This window comes from Notechis scutatus, chromosome 6 (genome assembly GCF_049901735.1).
Source record: "Notechis scutatus isolate UNSWTSFEM ecotype Mainland chromosome 6, rNotScu1.2, whole genome shotgun sequence".
Taxonomy (NCBI): Eukaryota; Metazoa; Chordata; class Lepidosauria; order Squamata; family Elapidae; genus Notechis; species Notechis scutatus.
The window spans coordinates 58,086,780-58,107,195 of record NC_142014.1 but is presented as its reverse complement, the minus strand read 5'-3'; the positions used below and the strand labels follow the sequence as shown (position 1 = coordinate 58,107,195).

General features: G+C 37.7%; 1 protein-coding gene across 1 annotated transcript in view; it reads left to right on the top strand.

Annotated features, from left to right (window-relative positions):
• RIC8B (RIC8 guanine nucleotide exchange factor B) overlaps positions 1 to 18,080 on the top strand; it is a 32,874-nt gene extending 14,794 nt beyond the window's left edge. The window contains exons 5-10 of the mRNA XM_026694979.2: positions 1,578 to 1,740; positions 2,407 to 2,502; positions 4,125 to 4,269; positions 7,550 to 7,694; positions 9,269 to 9,388; positions 16,919 to 18,080. Of these exons, the coding sequence (XP_026550764.1) occupies positions 1,578 to 1,740; positions 2,407 to 2,502; positions 4,125 to 4,269; positions 7,550 to 7,694; positions 9,269 to 9,388; positions 16,919 to 17,030 (781 nt within the window). The 3' untranslated portion in view covers positions 17,031 to 18,080. The remainder of the gene's footprint in view (positions 1 to 1,577; positions 1,741 to 2,406; positions 2,503 to 4,124; positions 4,270 to 7,549; positions 7,695 to 9,268; positions 9,389 to 16,918) is intronic.
• Positions 18,081 to 20,416: the final 2,336 nt, after the last annotated feature.

Below are 20,416 nucleotides of genomic sequence, written 5' to 3'. Positions count from 1 at the left end.
AAAACACAAGCAGAGGAGAGGAGTTTTAGTTTCACTTTTAGTTTCACAGCACCAAGCAGATTTAGTACAGAACAGTTCAGCTAAGCCACGCCTAGGCTCTTTGCTGTCTCCTTCTTGCTCACACAGCAAATACTTTTTCAGTTTCCAAACAGCCCTGAACTCTCTCACACACTGATAGGACGCTAGCCAGATGAATACCGATGGATGCTGGTAGGCAGAGGCAGAATTTTTCCCCCCTTATTTCCCTCCCAAAAAACTTGCCTGATCACATAGTTTCATAGCAAAGCACAGGTACCCTGCTAGTGTGATATAGGATGCAAATTCTTGTTTGCAGAATTGTGAAACTGCTAACAGCAGTAATTTTCCAGATAGATATGCCATACATAATTTATAGTATACATTACATACATCATAATAATATACAGTGTAAACATAATGTAAAACAAAAGAAAATTTAAAAATCAAATGGAATATATGATTAAACAGGTTAAAACAAAAACAATAAGAACTGTCATGATTTATAACTATGGCCGATAAAATCTCACTTAAATCAGCAGTTCCAAAAATGTCTATTAAAATAAAATGGTCTTTGCATCCTGTTAAAAGACCCTAATGTTGGTATCAAATATACCCCTCTGCTGCGTTCTAGAAATGAGCTGCTAGTGTTGAAAATGCCATTGTCTTTATTTTGTCTTACCTTACCTTATAGGATTGGAGAACCTGGAGAAGAGTCCTTAATGAAGGTCTTGGTGTCGGACTGTTTCTCAACCTTGGCAACTCTAAGATAGGTGGACTTCAACTCCCAGAATTCCCCAGCCTACATGTTGGCTGCGGAATTCTAGGAGTTGAAATCTATACAACTTCAAATTGCCAAGTTTGAGTAACACTGGTTTTTAGGATAATATGAGCTTCAAACATTTAAGAGTTTGTAATTTAAATTTGGCCCAGAAGCCTACTAGCAATCAGGACACATAAGAAAGCACAGGCATAATATTTCATCAGTCAGCTTTTGAACTAGATTCCAAGGCAACTCCATATATAGTGCATTTCAATAATCTAAGTGGAAAGTTACCAGAATACTTTGCTGAGTGGTGTGGCGGATTGGACTCAATGTTTACTTATATGCTACAGAGAATATAAAACTGATGACATGATCAAGCAGCTGCCTTTTCCATGACCATCTTTCAGTCTGAATCATGGGTGTCAGAAGACGCAAGCTAGCAGAAGCAACAATTTGCACACTGCTTCTAGGCAGCATTGTGACATGTGGGTAGTAAGCTTTTGATTGTATGCTCCTGTAGTCTTCCCTAAAGGCGGCAGAATTCGTAGCCAAGACACTTCTGGATTTTGATTCCATACTGCATCCTGAAAATGCAGTACAACAGTTTAGTGAATTACTGAAAATATCAATTAGAAAAGTTTATAAAACAGTAACTTGTGGTATTGAGGTCCATTAGTTGTTGTGTAAAAGTATAACAATGTTATAATCCATGCTGTTAATATCCATGTTTCAAGGGCTTCATTCCCATATTATGCACAAAAGCGTTTTAAGAGAGTGACTTTTAAATTTCTTTCAGCAATGCGATCAACCTGTTAAGCAATGTTCCAGTCTCTTGCTTGGATGTCCTCATCAGTCCCTCAACTCAAGAAGAGGCAAAGGAAACTGGTGTGAAATACAATGGCATGAATATGGATGCTATTCAGGTGCTTTTGAAGTTCATGGAGAAGAGAATTGACAAGGTAAGAACATTTGAATTTGGAAGCCTTGTTCCATTGCTTGCAGCATAATGCTGCCTGGACTTTAATTGTGCAGCATTATAGAATGCTTCTTAAACAAAATAGGCCTTGCGTACGAACCCCCAAGTTTTAGGTGTTTGAAAACAAATCAAGGTTGTAACATGGCCATGAAAAATACAAGATCATGGAACAAATTCAATATTCATCTGAATACCCAAACACCTAAAAGTATGACTCAGTGTTGCATGTGGAGAATAAATAGCTCCACTGGTTTGTTCAGATTCTTTGGGAAGTGCAAAACATAAAATAATTTCCTTCTTATTTATTTTCAGTAAAAAGTATTGATTAACACATTACTTAATACTCTGCTCAGAAATGCAATGTAGACGAATTTATGCATTGCAATCAGGGGAATGTTATGGATGTTCCTATATCTGGAAAAATATCACAAACATATATTGGGGGACCTTGTTTAGTCATAGCTGCTTGTGTGTATCCTGTGAGCTTCCAGAAAGAGATTTTAAATATTTTTTAAAATATGATTTTACATTTAAAAATGTTTTACTGTATGGATAAACTACCATGGAAAAGGTAGTTTTAAGAATTGTGTGTGCCGTAACATTTGTGTTGTGTTGTTGGAAAAACGTTGCTAAATTCTTTGTTCTTTAGGGGAGCAGCTATAGGGAAGGCCTCACTCCAGTGCTCAGTTTACTAACAAGATGCTGCCGGTCCCATCGGAACATTAGGAAGTTTATTAAAGCTCAGGTGAGACATGGGTATATCCAAAGAAAAAAGAAACTCTTCTATTGAATATGCATAAATATTAGTTTCTATTAATTAAAGAATCTTATCTTTGTTCAGTATTTTTTTTGCACTGGATGTGTAGGGCATCATAAAGCTGAATAAGGAATAAATAAATGAATAAAATTGTGCAAAATATATATTTTCTTAAAAGTAAATATGAACTTTGTTCAGTGGAACTTGTTTACAACTTAGGCAGCCTAAAACAACTATTTAGAAGAAATGAAAAATTATATACAGGTAGTCCTCATTTAACGCTAAATAGGATTGGAAATGTTTAAAAAAAAAACTGTCAGCATGCCACTTAGCAATGGCAGGCCCAGTTTTCGATGTTAAGCGAGGACTTCATGCTATGATGGCTGTAAGTAAAAGATCCATTCCTAACTATCACTCATTCAGCACCATAATGTGAAGTGCCAGAGACATCAGGAGATCCAGGCAGGTCAACTGGTTATAAAGATTTATTGCAAGCTTAAGCTCTCTGCAAGAATCTGAACTACTAACAGTCAAAACAATTTGGTGTAAATAAGAGTCAAAGGAATTCAAGATGAGCTGGACTTAGATCTCTTGTGAGTGCAAAAAGATTCATGACTGATGATGCATTTGACCCCTCCCTCAGGCTCAGCCTGGTCATCTCCTACACATAGTAAGTTTGAATGTTTACCAAATGAGTGGTTATTCAATGAGGACAACCTGTGCACTCACAAGAGTATGAAAGCAACAGTGCTAAAATGGCTGAATCATTAAAATAGCCTATTTTTATTAAGATTGTGATGTTCACCCCCAGATGTTTTCATTTGAGGCTGCAGAATGGTACAGTGTTAGACCACTCAGAGGAAGGAAGGATTACATTATCCCAAATCCACAACAAAACCCCTTTTGTTGTTTCTTCTAGACATCTAAGTTGTGATTGCTTGGAAAAATCAATAAAAGGTGCTTATGTTTTAGAATGAAATGGGATGTAAATGTAACATTTATAAGAAGCAACAAGCATACTTAAATAGGATGGTGGCATGTGACGTGGTTCCAAAAATGGAGAGCCATATTCTTTTTTTAGAACAGAATATTTCATGACCTTCTTTTCTCTCACCCCATTAAGGATAAGCCCCTCATAGCAATTTTCATATCATTAAGATTTAGGAGTGATGCATCAAATCCTAAATCTATAGAAAATGTTCTAACTTTGAAAAGTATTTTTTTGGGGGGTGAATCCTAAAATCAATCTTTAATGATGATCTAACCTGAAGTTTCTAATTCAAAACTTACATTGGATCATTGGGAAAAGGAATAAAGCTGAGAATTATTGGTGTATTACTGTACTATTAGTTGCATTGCTTTGTTTTCCATTATCTTTTGAAATGATTGGATATAACATTTACAAAAGCAGCCAATCACCACTTGCCTCTCAGATCTGGCTACCAGCCAATTGGATGCAGTTTAGTCCTCCCACTTTCCTTTGCGCTCATGCAAATTGTTTAGGTAGCCAGAAAAAAAAATGTGAAATTATTTTGAGGAATTCAAGGGAATAAGTGTGACAACATCTTGCATTGGGATTAATTCCTCCTCTTATCTTTCTCTGTCTTTAGGTGCTGCCTCCTTTGAGAGATGTTTCAAATCGTCCTGAAGTGGGCACAACATTGAGAAACAAATTAGTGCGTCTTATGACTCATGTTGATCTGGGAGTGAAGCAAATTGCTGCAGAATTCCTTTTTGTTCTTTGTAAAGAGAGAGGTACAGAGGTTTTTACTAGAGCATAAGGGTGCTAATAGCATATGTGCAAAAACAGAGAGTCCTCAGTTAATGACCATAATTGGAACTGGGAACTCTGTCACTAAGCAACGCAAGTACAAAAAAAATCACATGACCATTCCAACTTACAATAGCAGTTCTAGTTGCAACAATTACGCCTAACTCCTAACTCTAACTCGTTTCATTTGCGTGTTGGAGGCTGGTGGTGAAGATCTCAAATGAATAGAATAGAATTAGAATTAGAATTAGAATTAGAATAGAATAGAATAGAATAGAATAGAATAGAATAGAACAGAACAGAACAGAACAGAACAGAACAGAATAGAATAGAATAGAATAGAATAGAATAGAATAGAATAGAATAGAATACTTCATTGGCCAAGTGTGATTGGACACACAAGGAATTTGTCTTGGTGTAAATACTTTCAGTATACATAAAGAAAAGGTACATTCGTCAAGAATCAAGAATCACAATGCACAACACCCAATGATAGTCATAGGGTACAATCAACAATCAAATCATACTAGGAAACAGTCAAGTGGGAGGGGATGGGTGATAAGGAGTGATGAGAAGATTAACAGTAATAGTAGTGCAGACTTTGTAGTAGTTGAACAGTGTTGAGGGAAATATTTGTTTAGCAGAGTGATGGCTTTCGGGAAAAAACTGTTCTTGTGTCTAGTTGTTCTGGTGTGCAGTGCTCTATAGCGTCGTTTTGAGGGAAGGAGTTGAAACAGTTTATGTCCGGGATGTGAGGGGTCTGTAAATATTTTCACAGCCCTCTTTTTGACTTGTGCAGTATACAGGTCCTCAATTGAAGGCAGGTGGGTAGTAATTGTTTTTTTCTGCAGTCCTAAATATCCTCTGAAGTCTGTGTCCTGTTGGGTTGCAGAACCAAACCAGACAGTTATAGAGGTGCAGATGATAGACTCAATAATTCCTCTGTAGAACTGTATCAGCAGCTCCTTGGGCAGTTTGAGCTGGCGCAGAAAGAACATTCTTTGTTGTGCTTTTTTTATGACGTTTTTGATGTTAGGTGTCCATTTTAGGTTATGTGATATAATAGAACCTAGAAATTTGAAGGTCTCTACTGTTGATACTATGTTGTCTAGTATTGTAAGGTAGTATAGGACGTGGTAGTATAGGAGGGGTTCTTCTAAAGTCTACCACCATTTCTACGGTTTTGAGTGTGTTCAGTTCCAGAATTGTTCCAGTTACACCACGAGGCAAGTTGTATAACCTCCTGTCTGTATGCAGATTCATTGTTGTCTCGAATGAGACCAATCACTGTTGTGTCATCAGCAAACTTCAGTATTTTAACAAATGGATCCTCTGAGATGCAGTCATTGGTATATAGGGAGAAGAGGAGATAGCACACAGCCTTGTGGGGGCCCTGTGCTGATTGTACAGGTATCGGATGTGATTCCGCCTAGTTTCACCTGCTGCTTCCTGTCTGTTAGGAAGCTTATGATCCACTTACAAGTGTGTTCATATACCGCTAGTTGGTTTAATTTACTTAAAAGAGTGTCTGGAATGATGGTATTGAATGCTGAACTGAAGTTTACAAAGAGGACCCTTGCGTAGGTATTTGGAGATTCCAGGTGTTGTAGTATGTAATGCAGAGCCATGTTAACAGCATCATCTGTCAATCTATTTGCTCGGTATGCAAACTGCATGGGATCTAACAGTGGATCCCTGATGGTTTTCAGGTGGGACAGCACAAGCCTTTCAAAGATTTTCATAACTACAGATGTTAAAGCAACTGGTCTGTAGTCATTCAGTTGCGTGATGGAGGGCTTCTTTGGCACTGAATGATGGTAGAACATTTGAAGCAGGAAGGAACATAGCACATCTCTAGTGATCTATTGAAGATTCGGGTGAAGATGGGGACCAATTGGTCAGCAGACTTTTAAGCAATAAGGAGTTATCTTGTCTGGCCCTGGTGCTTTTCCTGGCTTCTGTCTGTGTAATAGATCTTGCACTTCTTTTTCTGTGATCACCAGAGGTTGTGAGCCTAATGGATTGGGGCCAGTTGTAGGAGGCTTGGCTGTTGTTGGTGTGTTTGAGATGGGGGTTGTGGAGATAGGTGGCTGTAGTTTCTTTTCAAACCTGCAGTAAGTCATCTGCTAGTTGTTGATTTCCTTCTACCTGGGAAGGAGATTTGCTGAAGCCAGTGATGTTTTTAAGAGTTTTCTACATGTTTGCTGGTTCATTTGTTGAGAATTGATTCTTTAACTTTTCAGAGTAGCTTCTTTTTGCTGCTCTGATCTCTCTTGTTAATATGTTTCTGGCCTGGTTGTATAGCATTCTGTCACCTTTTCTGTAGGCTTCCTCTTTGGAACGATGTAGCTGCTTAAGTTTAGCTGTGAACCAAGGTTTATTGTTACTATATATTTGCAGGTTCCTTGTTGGTGATCATGTACTGTAACAGCGGGACTCTGCAACCAATGACATTGTGTGCCGGTTGCCAAATCATGATCACATGATTGCAGGAACACTCTGGTGGCTACAACTTTGAGGACCAGCTATAAGTCTCCTCATTCAACGTTGTGTTAACTCCAAATTATTGCTGAACAAGTGTTCCCTAAATGAAGACCAGCTATAATCACTTACTGAACTGGCTATTTGTTGCCAAATATTTTTTTTATTAAATCTAGAAGTACTGGAAGGTGTGACAGTCAACAGCAATTTATAAAATACAAAAAGGCATTTTACTTTTTATAGCAACTAGTCTATTATTTCTCTCTATAGAAATATCTTAGGCCAGATTAAACTGAAGACAAATAGAAGTTATTAAATTTAGGCTTAGCCTTTTCTCAACCATAAAGTCTTAACTAGTGTATACAGGGTATAAAGTTGCATGCAGAGGCCTTCCTTTTAAACTGACCTGCTAGAATCCCAATCTAAAATATGAATATAGCTTTCAATAAGTGTATGCATTCTGCTTTATAAAGTTTGATTCCTGTTGTTTGGAAAGTCCTCCTCTCACTTAACCAAACATAAGTTGAAGAACTCTTCAGATTTGCCACTCAGTTATTTTGGTTGAAGTGACCCCACACTGTTACGTGATCCTTAGAGAAGTGTGTATATATGTATGCCTGTATGTATATAAGTATGTATGTATGTGTCTCAATTGGATTTAATGCCCAAAGTGGAATTTTCTTAAATTCCAATCCCAAAATGAAAAGGAAAAATATTAATCCTATTCTATCTTCAAGCCACAGTTTGATCCTTTCCAACAAATTGCTTCCTGTTGCTTTGCAGTTGACAGCTTGTTGAAGTACACTGGGTATGGCAATGCAGCAGGCCTGCTGGCAGCCAGGGGCCTCTTAGCTGGAGGAAGAGGAGAAACCTGGTACTCAGATGATGAAGATACAGACACGGAGGAATATAAATCTGCAAAGCCAAAGTACGGCATGGCTTGAATTCTACCTTCCTTCCCTTCACCTAGGAGGATGTTTTTCAAACTTGGTAACTTTAGGATGTGTGAACTGAAGATGGTGCAGTGACAGTAAACTAAACTAAATTAAACCAAACCAAACCAAACCAAAATTTCTCAGCCAGTATATCTTAAAAGTTGCCAAGTTTGAAAAACATTGACCTATACAATTTCTCCCCATCCCCTCGCCCGGGCGTTTATCAGATAACTGGCCCCTGACTTGGTCTCCTTATACAGGTAGTAAAAAAAAGACTAGGGGTGACATGACAGCAATGTCCTAATATCTAAGGGGCTACCATAAAGAAGAAGAGGTCAACCCATTCCAACCTATGGATGGAAACTAATCAAGGAGAGAAGCAATCTAGAATTAAGGAGAAATTTCCTAACACTGAGGACAATTAATCAGTGGAACGAGTTGTGGGTGCTCCAACACTGGAGGTTTTGAAGAAGAGATGGGACAACCATTTGTCTGAAATGGTATAAGGTTTCCTGCTTGAGCATGGGGGTTGGACCTCCAAGGTGCCTTCCAACTCAGTTATTCTAGTAACAGCAATAATTGGTACTGGAATTTTTGTTCTAAGCAATGTGCTCATAAAGTACAATGTCACATCACCACATTGTTCGACAACAGCAATCCTGACAGTTCCCATTGCCATTATTAGTCAAATCCTACCAATCGTTAGGTGTGGATCCACCCCAATCCAAGTCATTCACACCTGGGTCCTTCCAAACCCCAAGCCTCCTCTGCATTCTCCTCAGCTCCCCGCACCTGACTATCACCCCCTTCATCTTTGACCTTTTGCCTGCCAATCTGCTGCAGCTGCAAGGTGCCGCTATCACACAAGCCTTGTCCATTGTTCCTCCACCACATCACATGTCCCTACTGTAGTAGTAAGAGCCTTATTTCATGCCACCTTCTTTTGTGCTAGGGCAGCTGGGGCTTCTCTCATGCTCCATCCAAGGCCTCCATGTGCCAGCCTGGGTGCTGTTTACACCTTGCTCAGGGTCTTTTGCAAGACTGGTGCACGAAAGAAGACCCCGACTGTGCTGGCACAAAAGAAGAACACAGCTACTAGAAGAGTTCTTTCACACTGGTGCAGCCAAAGTTGCCTTTCACACATCGGGCTTTTGTGAAAAAATGGCCTTGGCTGGGACATGAATGGAGGCCATGGACTAGAGAGGTCCTGCTGCAAAGGGGCGCATTTGTTCACGTGACTGGAGACCAGCAACAGCCAGAAATTTGAGGGCCAATCAAAAATCCATTTATCACCTTCATAATTTTGAGCAATCGCTGAACAGAATGGATGTTAAGCAAGGTCTACTTATATAAGTAATGGGTTGTAACTAACTTTGAGCAGAATCAGCTTGAGATGTAAAGGCTGAGAGAAGCCGCAACACTGGTGCTTTCCAGTTGAGGGTTGTATTTTTGTGATAAATTGAGATTTCCAGTTTTAGTTTAAAACTTGTGGAACGGTGTTCTTGAAAAGTCTTCTTGAAGGTTTTTTTTTTTAACTTGTTCTTTTCTCTTTTCCCACTTCCCAAAGCATTAACTTAATTACAGGTCATTTAGAAGAGCCAATGCCTAACCCAATGGATGAAATGACTGAGGAACAAAAGGAATACGAAGCAATGAAACTGGTCAATATGTTTGATAAGCTTTCTAGGTATTGTATCTCTTTCTATGTTCACATCTTTATCCTTTATCCTTTTCATATCTTTACCATTTCATCATCATTAAGAATTTCACTATGTTTTAGTTATATGTTTGCATCAATGCAGCTCTTAAAAGATATCCAGTTGGCAAGAAAAGTAAGGTTTTATACTTAGGCAAGAAAAATCAAATACACAGGTACAGAATAGATCAGGGGTCGTCAATTTTTTGAACCTCAGGGAACACCGAACTCATAATTTTAAATCCTGCAGACCACTAATATGAATTTTGACTGACGGTGGCTTGCTGATATTGGTGGGAAAGTTGGTCCCATATTCCAGAGCTGCAGGACTACAGGACTGGCTCTTTGGTCATCCCGGAGCAGCTGCTCCTCCACCTGGGTGCACCGGCCTGCCATGGACTGGAGGAGCTGCTCCGGGATGACCAAAGGGCCAGTCCTGTGACTACTGCAGCTCTAGAATAAGGGATCGATTTTCCCACCAACGTCAGCAAGCCACCCCGGGGCGGATTTCCCTCCCCCACCATTGGTCTTACCCTCCAGATCCAGCTCGTGTGGCTCTATTCAAGATAAGGTTTATGCTTGGCTGAAGGGTGGGGACCAGCGGGTGGGCGGGCCATGTGGGAGTCACAGCCTTCTGTTCCCGCACAGGCTGGATTAATTGCTTTGGGGGGAGTGCTTTGGGGGGGGACATTTCTCTGCGGACCACCAATATTTTCTTGGGGACCACTGGTAGTCCGGTTGGCGACCACTGCAATAGATGACATCTAGCTCAACAGCAGGATCTAGGAATACTTATCTAGCACATAGCCAGATAAGTATGATCCAGCAGTGTGCTGCCACTGCCAAAAAAGCCAATACAGTCCTAGGCTGCATCAACAGAGGAATAGTATCACGTTCACATGAAATATTAGTACCTTTATACACTCTCTTAGTAAGACCACACTTGAAATATACTGCATCCAGTTGTGGTCACCACAATATAAGAAAGATGTTGGGACTCTAGAAAGAGTGCCGAGAAGAGCAATAAAAATTATTAGGGGTCAAGAGGCTAAAACGTGATGGATGGTTGTAGGAACTGGATATGTGTAATCTAATAAAGAAAAAGGACTAGGGGTGACATGATAGCAATTTTCCAATGTTTGAGAGACTTGTCACAAAGAAGAGGGGGACAACCTATTCTACAAAGCGAGGGCAAGACAAATAATGGATAAAAGCTTAACAAAGAGAGATGCAACCTAGAACTAAGGAAAAATATTCTGACAGAGCAATTAATCAGTGGAATTGCTTGCCCCCAGAAATTATGGGTGTTACATCACTGGAGGATTTTAAAGAAGAGATTGGATAGCCATTTGTCCAAAATTGTATAGGATATTCACCACAGATATTTGCCACTGTTGCAGTGGTATAGAATCTCCTGCTTGAGCAAGGTGTTGGACAAGAAGACCATCAAGATCCCTTCCAACTCTTACTATTTTGTATTCTGTATAAAAAGAAGTTCTCTTTTTACTGCACACTCTGCACTTTGCCAAAAAATAACTATATAGCTATTCCTGAAAGGATTCCTTTTCTGCTTGAAAGTGGGACCATCGTGGAATGGCTATTCATTGCTGTTTTAGAGCATCTAATTCCTTTTGAATGGAAGGGGTAATATTTACAAGTAAAACGGATTACCTTTTGTGACATGCAAACAAGTATCAAATTATATCATGGGATGGAGTAAGTATTCCTTAAAAAGCTAGAGTCGTTTCTAAAATGTGAGGCACATTGATCTGTAAGGAGAGAGTATTGCAAATGTTTCCTAATAAAAACACTATGATTGCTTCCAGATTATTAATCCTGTTAAGATGTTTAGTTGGTACTGCTATATTTCATAGATCTGGAAATGATTTAGTTCTGGCTTTGCGTAGATGGGCAACATTTAGTTCCTAACTACTCTGCACAATACAGGATTTAAATTGATCAGAAATGGAATAAGTTAGCTGAAACTCATTCTACTTTTAGTTATTTCATGTTTGAGGATGGGATAGCCAAATCAGATTAACCCAAAGAAACATGTTATTTATGCATAGTGCAGCTAAGAGTCTCTCACTCTTTCCAAGCTCCAAATCCAGACAGTTCAGTCCTTTTCTGCTACGCTCTTTAGAATCACATTTCTTTCTCATTCTTTTATGCATGTTCTGTCTTTCAGGCAGTCCCTTCCCTGCAGTGCTGAAGATTTGAATTTAGTTCCATTCTCTGTTTTTGTGGTGCTACTTGTTTGGTCAGCAATTTAACACTATCCAAGATCATATGTGTATTGCCACTAGAGAATATAAATGTATAGCATGCAACTTTTATCTATCCTTTATTTTTATTTTTTTGTTTTTGCTATGTCTTTCTCATACTTAGTTTTGCTGTAATTAAACAACAGCTAATGCACTCCCAGTGTATAATTCACATCACTAGTCATTAGTTCTAAAATTATTTTCAAGACTATATAGAGGCTGGTAGAAGAAGAGAAATCAGTTTTAAAATAAAGATGAGAAAATAAGCCGGTTTCAACTTGTAAAAGAAAGATTGGACAATGTTAGAATTCAAATTTTAGCTTAATTAGGAGCTGGATTGGATTATTCTTTCTAAATAGTTCTACCTCCCATTTTATTAATACAAATAATAATAATTGGGCCAATAGATTTGGAATTTCCAGAACATGTCATTGGCAACTTTACAAACTAAATTGTCATAGAACTCACAAAACATTTAAGAGAAAGCAAACTGGATACAAAGATCTTCATATTCTTCTAATTTTTGTAATGGTTCAGGTTATTTTTATATTTTTCCTAGACTGAGGTCCCAGTTCTAATAAAGCATTGGATTGCAGATCTGGGAAAGTTCTAAAAATGGCTGCACCAAAGCTTTACCACAATACTTCTGTGTGTTGTTACAATCAAGGCACTATTCCAAATGATGCATGCATTTATTTTTTCATTTTCTAAGAATATCTCTTATGCTCATGTAGGGCCCAAAGACATCCTTGGAAATAAAAGGTAATTCTAGAAGCTGGCTGTGTTTTGCAGCCTGGTAACAACTCATTTGTTTATCTTAAGATAAGTCAAAATCAGGTGGGGCAATGATCCTTGTGGGCATCAAAAAAGTATCTTTGGGTATGCTGGAACACAGTGGAGACCTAGGCATTGAGTTGGGTGACTGGTTCTTCTGACTTTTTTTGGCAGAATTAATCATTTTAGATGAGCCATGCTGCTGCTATAAAGTGTTAAAAAGAAACACAGCCTCAGATGACAATTGGGTTTAAAAACCAAACATTCCAGAGTATACCACTATGAATATGAATATTTCTAAATATTTTGTTCCACATTTCTACTCTTCTCTTAGCAAGATTTCATTCATGTGTTGTGTGATTTGGACATTTCAACAAAATTCAGGAGAGATCTCATTGTACTTCAAGACAAACCACAAAAGTTAAAAAATGATGTCTTTGATACCGTTTTCTGATTAGAAGTGTAATAGGGATCAGCTGAATCTTAATTTCAAACCAGTTGCCAGCTAGTATACCATGAATTTTGTGACGTGCATGCAGCTCTTTGTCTGCTTTGTGTGTTTGGAAGTTTTCAGTGTTAATTAAAATGCTTTATAAATATTTTCTTGCTATTATAAACTGGTGGCACAGCTATGAATTCATTGAGTAATTGTGATGCCACGGAGCTTTTTCCAAGCCAACCTTGTATTAATAGTAGGAATTCTTTTGCTGATGAAACAGTCCCCAATTATCATAGTTTGGGTTTTGTTGTACATTGACAAGAAATCAGTAAAACAAGGACGCAACCCAAACCAGCCTAAGTAGCAGCCTCGCTCATTAAAATGCAGAATTAATCACAGTAGTGGCTGTAAAAAACTGTGCCTCTGTTAGGTTTTCTCTCCTTTTCTAATTGTGGAACAAAATAGTGTATATAAAAGGGTCAGCACTATTATGCAGCACTCAATTATAAAGGGCTGAATGGATTCCCCAATACACTATTTTATTAAAGGAACAGGCCAATGTTTGCAATACATTTGCTTTATTACAGACAACTATCATTAGTTCCATGTATTAATACTGGCTGTTGTGCACAGAGCAGGCAGGAAAGACCCTTGAAAATAAGGCAGTGGTTTGGGAGTTGACCAACTAATGGCAAGCAGAAAGCAGAAGCAAGCATTCTATAGATAAATTTGAAGAGTTAGTGAAAGATTTGGAGGTGAGAAAGAAGAATGTGTTTTTATTAAATCTTTCATTTTGTCATGTTTGCCAACAAATAGTACCGAATATGTCCTTTTTTATTTGAAAGAAAAAGCCGTCTTGGAAGTTATCCAGTCCTAATTACTCACGTACATCCAAGAGTATATTTAATACATGTGCGTCCACTTGGAATACAATTCTGGAAAGTGTTGCTTATTGCAAGTTAAGAAGAAGAATGTTTAGGGCAGGGGTGTCAAACTCGCGGCGTCATGTGAGGTATGGTGACTTTTTCCCCCTTCGCTAAAATGGGGGTGGGCGTGGCCAGTGCATGACACATCCGGTCTGCGGGCTGTGAATTTGACACTCCTGGTTTAGGGTGATCCTTTTTTTATTGCAGGTAGTCCTCAACTTACAACAGTTTGTTTAGTGACCATTCAAATTTACAACGGCACCTGTGTGACTGTTTTTCACACTTATGATTGTTGCAGCCTCCCCGCTGTCATCTGATCAACATTCAGAGACTTGGCAACTGGTTCATCTTTTTGACGGTTGCAATGTGCCAGGATCCCCTTTTGCCACCTTTTTGACAAGCAAAGCCAATAGGGAAGACAGATTCACTTAACAGTCATATTACTAACTCAACAGCTGCAGTGATTCTCTCAAGAAATGGGGCAAGAAAACTTGTAAAGTGTCTTGCTTAACCACAGAAATTTTGAGCTCAATTGTAGTCAAAAGTAGAGGAGTACACGTATTCCTCTGTAGGTGGCTAGAAGAGGCATTGAGACTTTGTACTAAATATTTAGACATCAGCAACTAGGTATTTGGAGGGTACAAACAAGGATATGAAGTATTTAACACATACGTTAAATCACTGTATTGTACGTTTTCTCTACTAACCCCTGGTTATATTAGCAGAAGAGCTGGAGCAATTTTACTGAAGTTAGGGTTAACCAGGGGTGGGATTCTACCAGTTCGCACCTATTCACTAGAACCGGTTGTTAACATTCTAAGCAGTTCGGAGAACCAGTTGTTAGAATAAATTACTGGCCTAATCCTGTAAGGAAGGCAGGAAGGAAACATTCTGGTGTTGCTTACAGAAACTGCCTCTCCGTTAACCCTTATTACATTCTTGGCAGGACTAGACTTCCTGTCTCAGGAACTTCTCTGGAGTTTTTTTCTCCTCCTTTGCTGGTACTTTGCTTGTGTGGAGTGACCATTCAAAGTTACAACGGCACTGAAAAAAGCGACTTATGACCATTTTTCACATTTACGACTGTTGCAGCATCCCCACAGTCATGAGAGGCCAGGCGAGGAGATGTGTGCCTCGATGTGAGTGATATTGAGTTGGCCACGGCCAGCCATTCACATGACCACCAAGCCATGTCAACCCAGTCATATGACCACCAAGCCACGCCCACCACCTAAGCCATGCCCACAGAACCGGTTGTTAAAAATTTGAATCCCACCCCTGGGGTTAACCATTGTAATCTCAAAGCTGCTGCTCTAACAGTTTTCATTTACTGCATTCCTATAACCTCTACTTCTGACTTTAGCTCCAATCGGTCTAATTAACATGCTCTGTGGCGATTGTATTCTAGGGGATACAGCTCCCAATGTTTTTCCAGCCAACATGCTACTTGAGAATTCTTAACAGCCATAGCCCCAAACCATCTGAATGTGCTAGGTTGGATTGAATGGCCGTGGGGGGTTTTTGGGGGGGGTTGTGCACATCCCCTGATTCCAGATCTATTTCTGATGAATTAGGGGAATGTCAATGAGGGTTGTGCACAGAGATAGTTCTCTGCTCTTAGGTTCTAATGCCCAGGTGAGCTTTCTAAAGATAAGGACGATAGGAAGGATGGTACCCTGTGATGTCCTTTTGTTTGTCGATTTATAGCATCTGTGAAAATATGGAGAATTTTTTTTTTCAGAAGATTGCCATAATCCACAAATATTAAATATAAGATTATGAAGAGCTTAAATAAATCTGTGCTAATACTGTTTGATTGGCTTAATCAATAATTAATCATCTTGATAGGAGGCTGTAGCTTGTGGAGTAGATATAATTGGATTAACGGTGAAAGGCCCCGGGTGCTTTTGAAGAGATTAAAATGGCTGTCAATCGTATAATTAAACAGCTGCAAACAAAAGCAACAATTTTTTTTTTAAAGGGAGTGGGAGAGAGAGAAAAAAAAATCTGGCTGCATCTAAATGAATGCTCTAGTACTTAAGCTCCACTAGAAGCAGGTTTGATAGGACAAATCTCTTTTCTTGATTGATTTCTCATTCAGTGAAATTCATATGTATACGGTTGTGATTTTGAACTGGGAGAATTGACTATACTCTGGCAGGTGGGACTTTAGCATATTAGCGGAGATTAGGAATAAGAAAAGGCTGCCTTTTATTTATTTGTTTTTTAAAAATTTAATCAACAGTAAATCTGTTCTTGGTCCTTATTCCATTGTAATTGATTTCTCTTTTCCAGATAGATCTTAATTGACTTAGTGCACATGTGTTGTCTGAATGGAGCCTTTATTGATATTATTCCCTGCTTCCCCCAATCAGCCAGCACCCATTTTTTGGATAGCCCCATTTATCTTCATATATCTGAGGTCTAAACTCCTTCAAAACATTATTCCCCTGCCCTGTTTATTGATAGCATCTAGTGGCTCTGAAGATTTTGGTTTTTCTACTCCATTTGTCTGTCTCATTTTTAAAATTATTATTTATAATCCATTGAATTGCTGCAGTGAGCTAGAAGAAGCAGGTAGTAATTCCACACTGCACATTTGGTACTACAGGTAGTCCTCGACTTACAACAGTTCACTTAGTGACTATTCAAAGTTACAATGGCACTGAAAAAAGTGACTTATGATCATTTTTCACACTTACGACCATTGCAACATCCTCCTGCTTACATGGTTAAAATTGAGATGCTTTGCTACTGGTTCTTATTTATGGCCATTGCTGTGTCTCAAGGTCATATGATCACCTTTTGCGACCTTCTGACAACCAAAGTCCATGGGGAAGCCAGATTCACTTAACAACCGGGTTACTAATTTAACAATTGCAGTGATTCACTTAACAACTGTGGCAAAAAAAGGTCATAAAATGGGGCAAAACTCATTTAGCAACATAAATGTTGGGCTCAACTGGTCGTACAAATACAGGTATTTGTATGTATGCATATGTGAATAGACTAATCTGTATTTGTATGTATGCATATGTGAATAGACTAATCATGATATTTGCCATTTTTAACTATACAACAAGACAAAATCTGAACCTTTTTCTTTTCACTTACATAGGGATAAAGTTATAACACCCATGGGGGTACGACCAGATGGCACCATGACGCCTTTGGAAGAAATAGTCTGTCAGCATCAAGCCAATGAGCATGACACTTCAGATTCTGACTAAGCTATCAGCTATTTCACATTCTTTCACTCATTTTCCTTTATGCGTGGCATTGTTCAATATCTGAATGTTGAAGCACTGTTGCAACCGTTTTATAAATAGAAATGTTTAAATTATAAATTCTGTGGTGTACTTATTAGCATTTCTAAGATACCCGTTTATATAGCAACAATAACATTAACGTCAAGGTAACTGTGTTTAATATAAGATGAAAAATGTGGTGTAGAATTGAAAAGATTACAATGTTGTTCTTTAGCTTTGAAATCAACCCTATTAAGAGTAATTCATGAAGTAGAAAAGTAGAAGGTGTTTTAAAACCCTTCGAGCACAGCTTCTGTTTAAAAAAAAACAAATCAGTGTTTTTCACGTAATTATAATGGGTTTGTACTGCTTTTTATGTTTTAAAGGTACTCTTATTTCCTTGTTTTGAGGACTGAAATAGAATATCAAGATTTTAAAATTATGTGAGATCTTTAAAATGATGATTAAACTATCACTTTAAAGAAACAGCTATCTATCAGATGCCTTTCATTTATTATTGGTTGTTTTCTTATTTCCTCTATTATTTTGCCCTTTATTGCCATATCTGAGGTATGCTGAGTTTTGATGAATCAATGTCTTTTTACCATTACATTATATGAATAGATTCAGTGTTTTTATACAGTTAAAGCTGCGGGTTCACACAAATCATTATTTTGTCCTCAGATCCAGTTCGGAAAACAGTTTTGTCCCCTTTGTTTGCAGGGCAGCTGCTGAAATGGCTAATTCATAAATTCGGTATGAACCTGTCCTACACCAATCCCCAACCCTGCCACTAGTTATGGGCTTGTTAATGACGGTTAGCTACTCTTCAAAAAGTTATACCAAGCTTAAGACTAGGCAAATACTGTATTAAAAATTCCTTTTGAAAAAAAAAATAGATACAATAACATTTTATAATATGAGGAAACAAGCAATTTGTCTCAAACTGTGTTAATGTCAGAACAATTTAGCTCTGTAACAAATACGAAAATATATTGCAATCTCTCAATAAAACTTTATATGCAATGTAAACATATGATTCTACTGTCTTGTTCCCATTTCCTCAAATAGTATCTCATTAGGGAATGATCATTTTTTACCACATTATATTTCACCAGGTAGAATGTTTGAGTGATTTGTACCCTCTCCTTCTTCATTTTTAATGTAGGCTAAGTATTGTTGCTATCTCTCGGGGAGAATTTTGTAAAGTTCCTCCAGTAATACAGTGACTCTCTAATAATATGATGATCCTTCCTATGATTTGATCAGTAATCACAATTTTTCATAAAGACAACTATGTTCAGGACGTCTGTTCCAGGAATACAAATCCATCAACCAAATGTCAAGGTACATGTACTATTTCTGATCTAGTTTTCTCTTTCCAATTTCAAGAACTCCAAATGCAGAAGTTCATTCAAACAAAGAATGCCCCATTCATTATATTTCTAATTTGGCCAAAGTTAGGAACAAAGAGCTATAGGACTCTGTTTTACTACCATGACAACTTTAAGACACATGGACTTCAATTCCCAGAATCTTTATTGGCAAGAATAATAAAATATAATTTCTCCAATGAGAGGCTGAAATTAGAATTTTAAGATCAATTTTAATTTTGAAATTCTTTTATTCCTTTTCATTATTTTTATCTAGGTATTGTTTAGCTAAAGACAATTCATGCAGCTTGCCAAGAATTGTTTATAGTATTTAATTATGGTGACATTATCTTTTTATTAGCATGATGTATACAATTGAAGCGGGTCCCTTTATCAAAGTAAAATAGTATATCAATCCATCATTTGCTTCATTATTATTAATTATAATCAACAAGATTTTGGTTTTTGGATTCTAGAATCCAGAGATGGCTATTAAACAGACATGAGGCAAAACACGTCCAAGTTTTGAAATGTTATGGGAATATTGTAGTCTTCCATGCTACAGGGTGCTAGAATGCAACCCAAATTGTGCGCTAGAGAATGCACAGAGATAATACACTGTTTATCTAACCATTAGTTTAAACTGCATTTAAACAGTGTGGCAGAGACCTGGAAGCCCAACAAGATCAGTCTGCTCTTCCTAAAAACATTTTTAAGCAGTCAAATTCCTCTTTTCAAAGCAGTGAGATATTTATTGTACATCCTATAACTGTCCCCAAACTACAAAGAGCACTAACTTTAGCATGCTGCAATGCACTTCCCACAGCAGTTTTGGAGAGTTAATATAAAAAAATTCCATAGAAGGTAAAACTCTGCCCCTGTGAACAAGGGGCTATCAAAAACTACATCGCACATTTCTACTTTCTAATCTATAAGGACTCAGACCCATTTCATAACACCTCATCTGATAAAATACCCAGGAAAAATCAGTTTTTATGCACAATTGCTGTTATCAGATCAGTCTGATGTAATCTCTTTGTAGCTAAATTTTGTTGTATTGTCTGCAAAATTAGGCTGGCAAATTTGACTGTCCACTGACAATCCACCACTAATTGTAGTGATCTTGCGAAGATGATCTTGTTTTTAATTATTGTTCAGACTAAGCCTTGCCAATTCATATGCTGATACTCAAACAAATGTGCATTGATGTCATCTCTTTCCGTTTCCTCTTGTTTACATTTACATTTATTTAGCTCTTGGGCCATATCAAAGTGCAGAGTTCCAGAAACAAATTATTACTAAAATTTGATAAAAGCAATTTAAAATGGAATTGGATAAAATACAATTTAAAATGAAATTGGAATAAAATACAATAATTTAAGATATAGATAAAATATGATAAAATTATATTTCGGTGTCACCCATGCAATCTACCCCAATCAGTCCCACATATACAGATCTCAACTGAACTATTTTGCTTAAGTACTGGGTTGTGTTAAATGTTATTTTCAGATTCTGGCCGCACAGAATTTGTTTTGATATGGTATATAGACCAAGGTACCTGTCTCTCACCTTACACAGGCAACAATCAAATAGGATGTGAACCAGGTCTTCTATCTCTGCCACTCCGCAAATTCAGAGACGTTCATTGTAGGGTATAGAATGGAATTTCCCATATCTGACCCTTGTGTCAAGCTGTTCAAATCTCGGTCGCATAAATATCTCCCTAAGGCGTTTTGGCAATATTATTATTTTTAATCTTGTTTATTTGTAATGCTGGTCTATGATCATAATAAAAATTACTTACTTGCCAACTAGATGGTGTATTCGTTTAAATATTATCATTTACATATTATATTTTCTTGCCCCTTGGTATAAACATAAGTCTTCATACATCAGAATAACCAATTCTTTTTTTACATCCATAAATTAACATTTTATAGTGGCTCAGTTATTTATTATTTATTTAAAACATTTATATAGCCGGCCCCCATA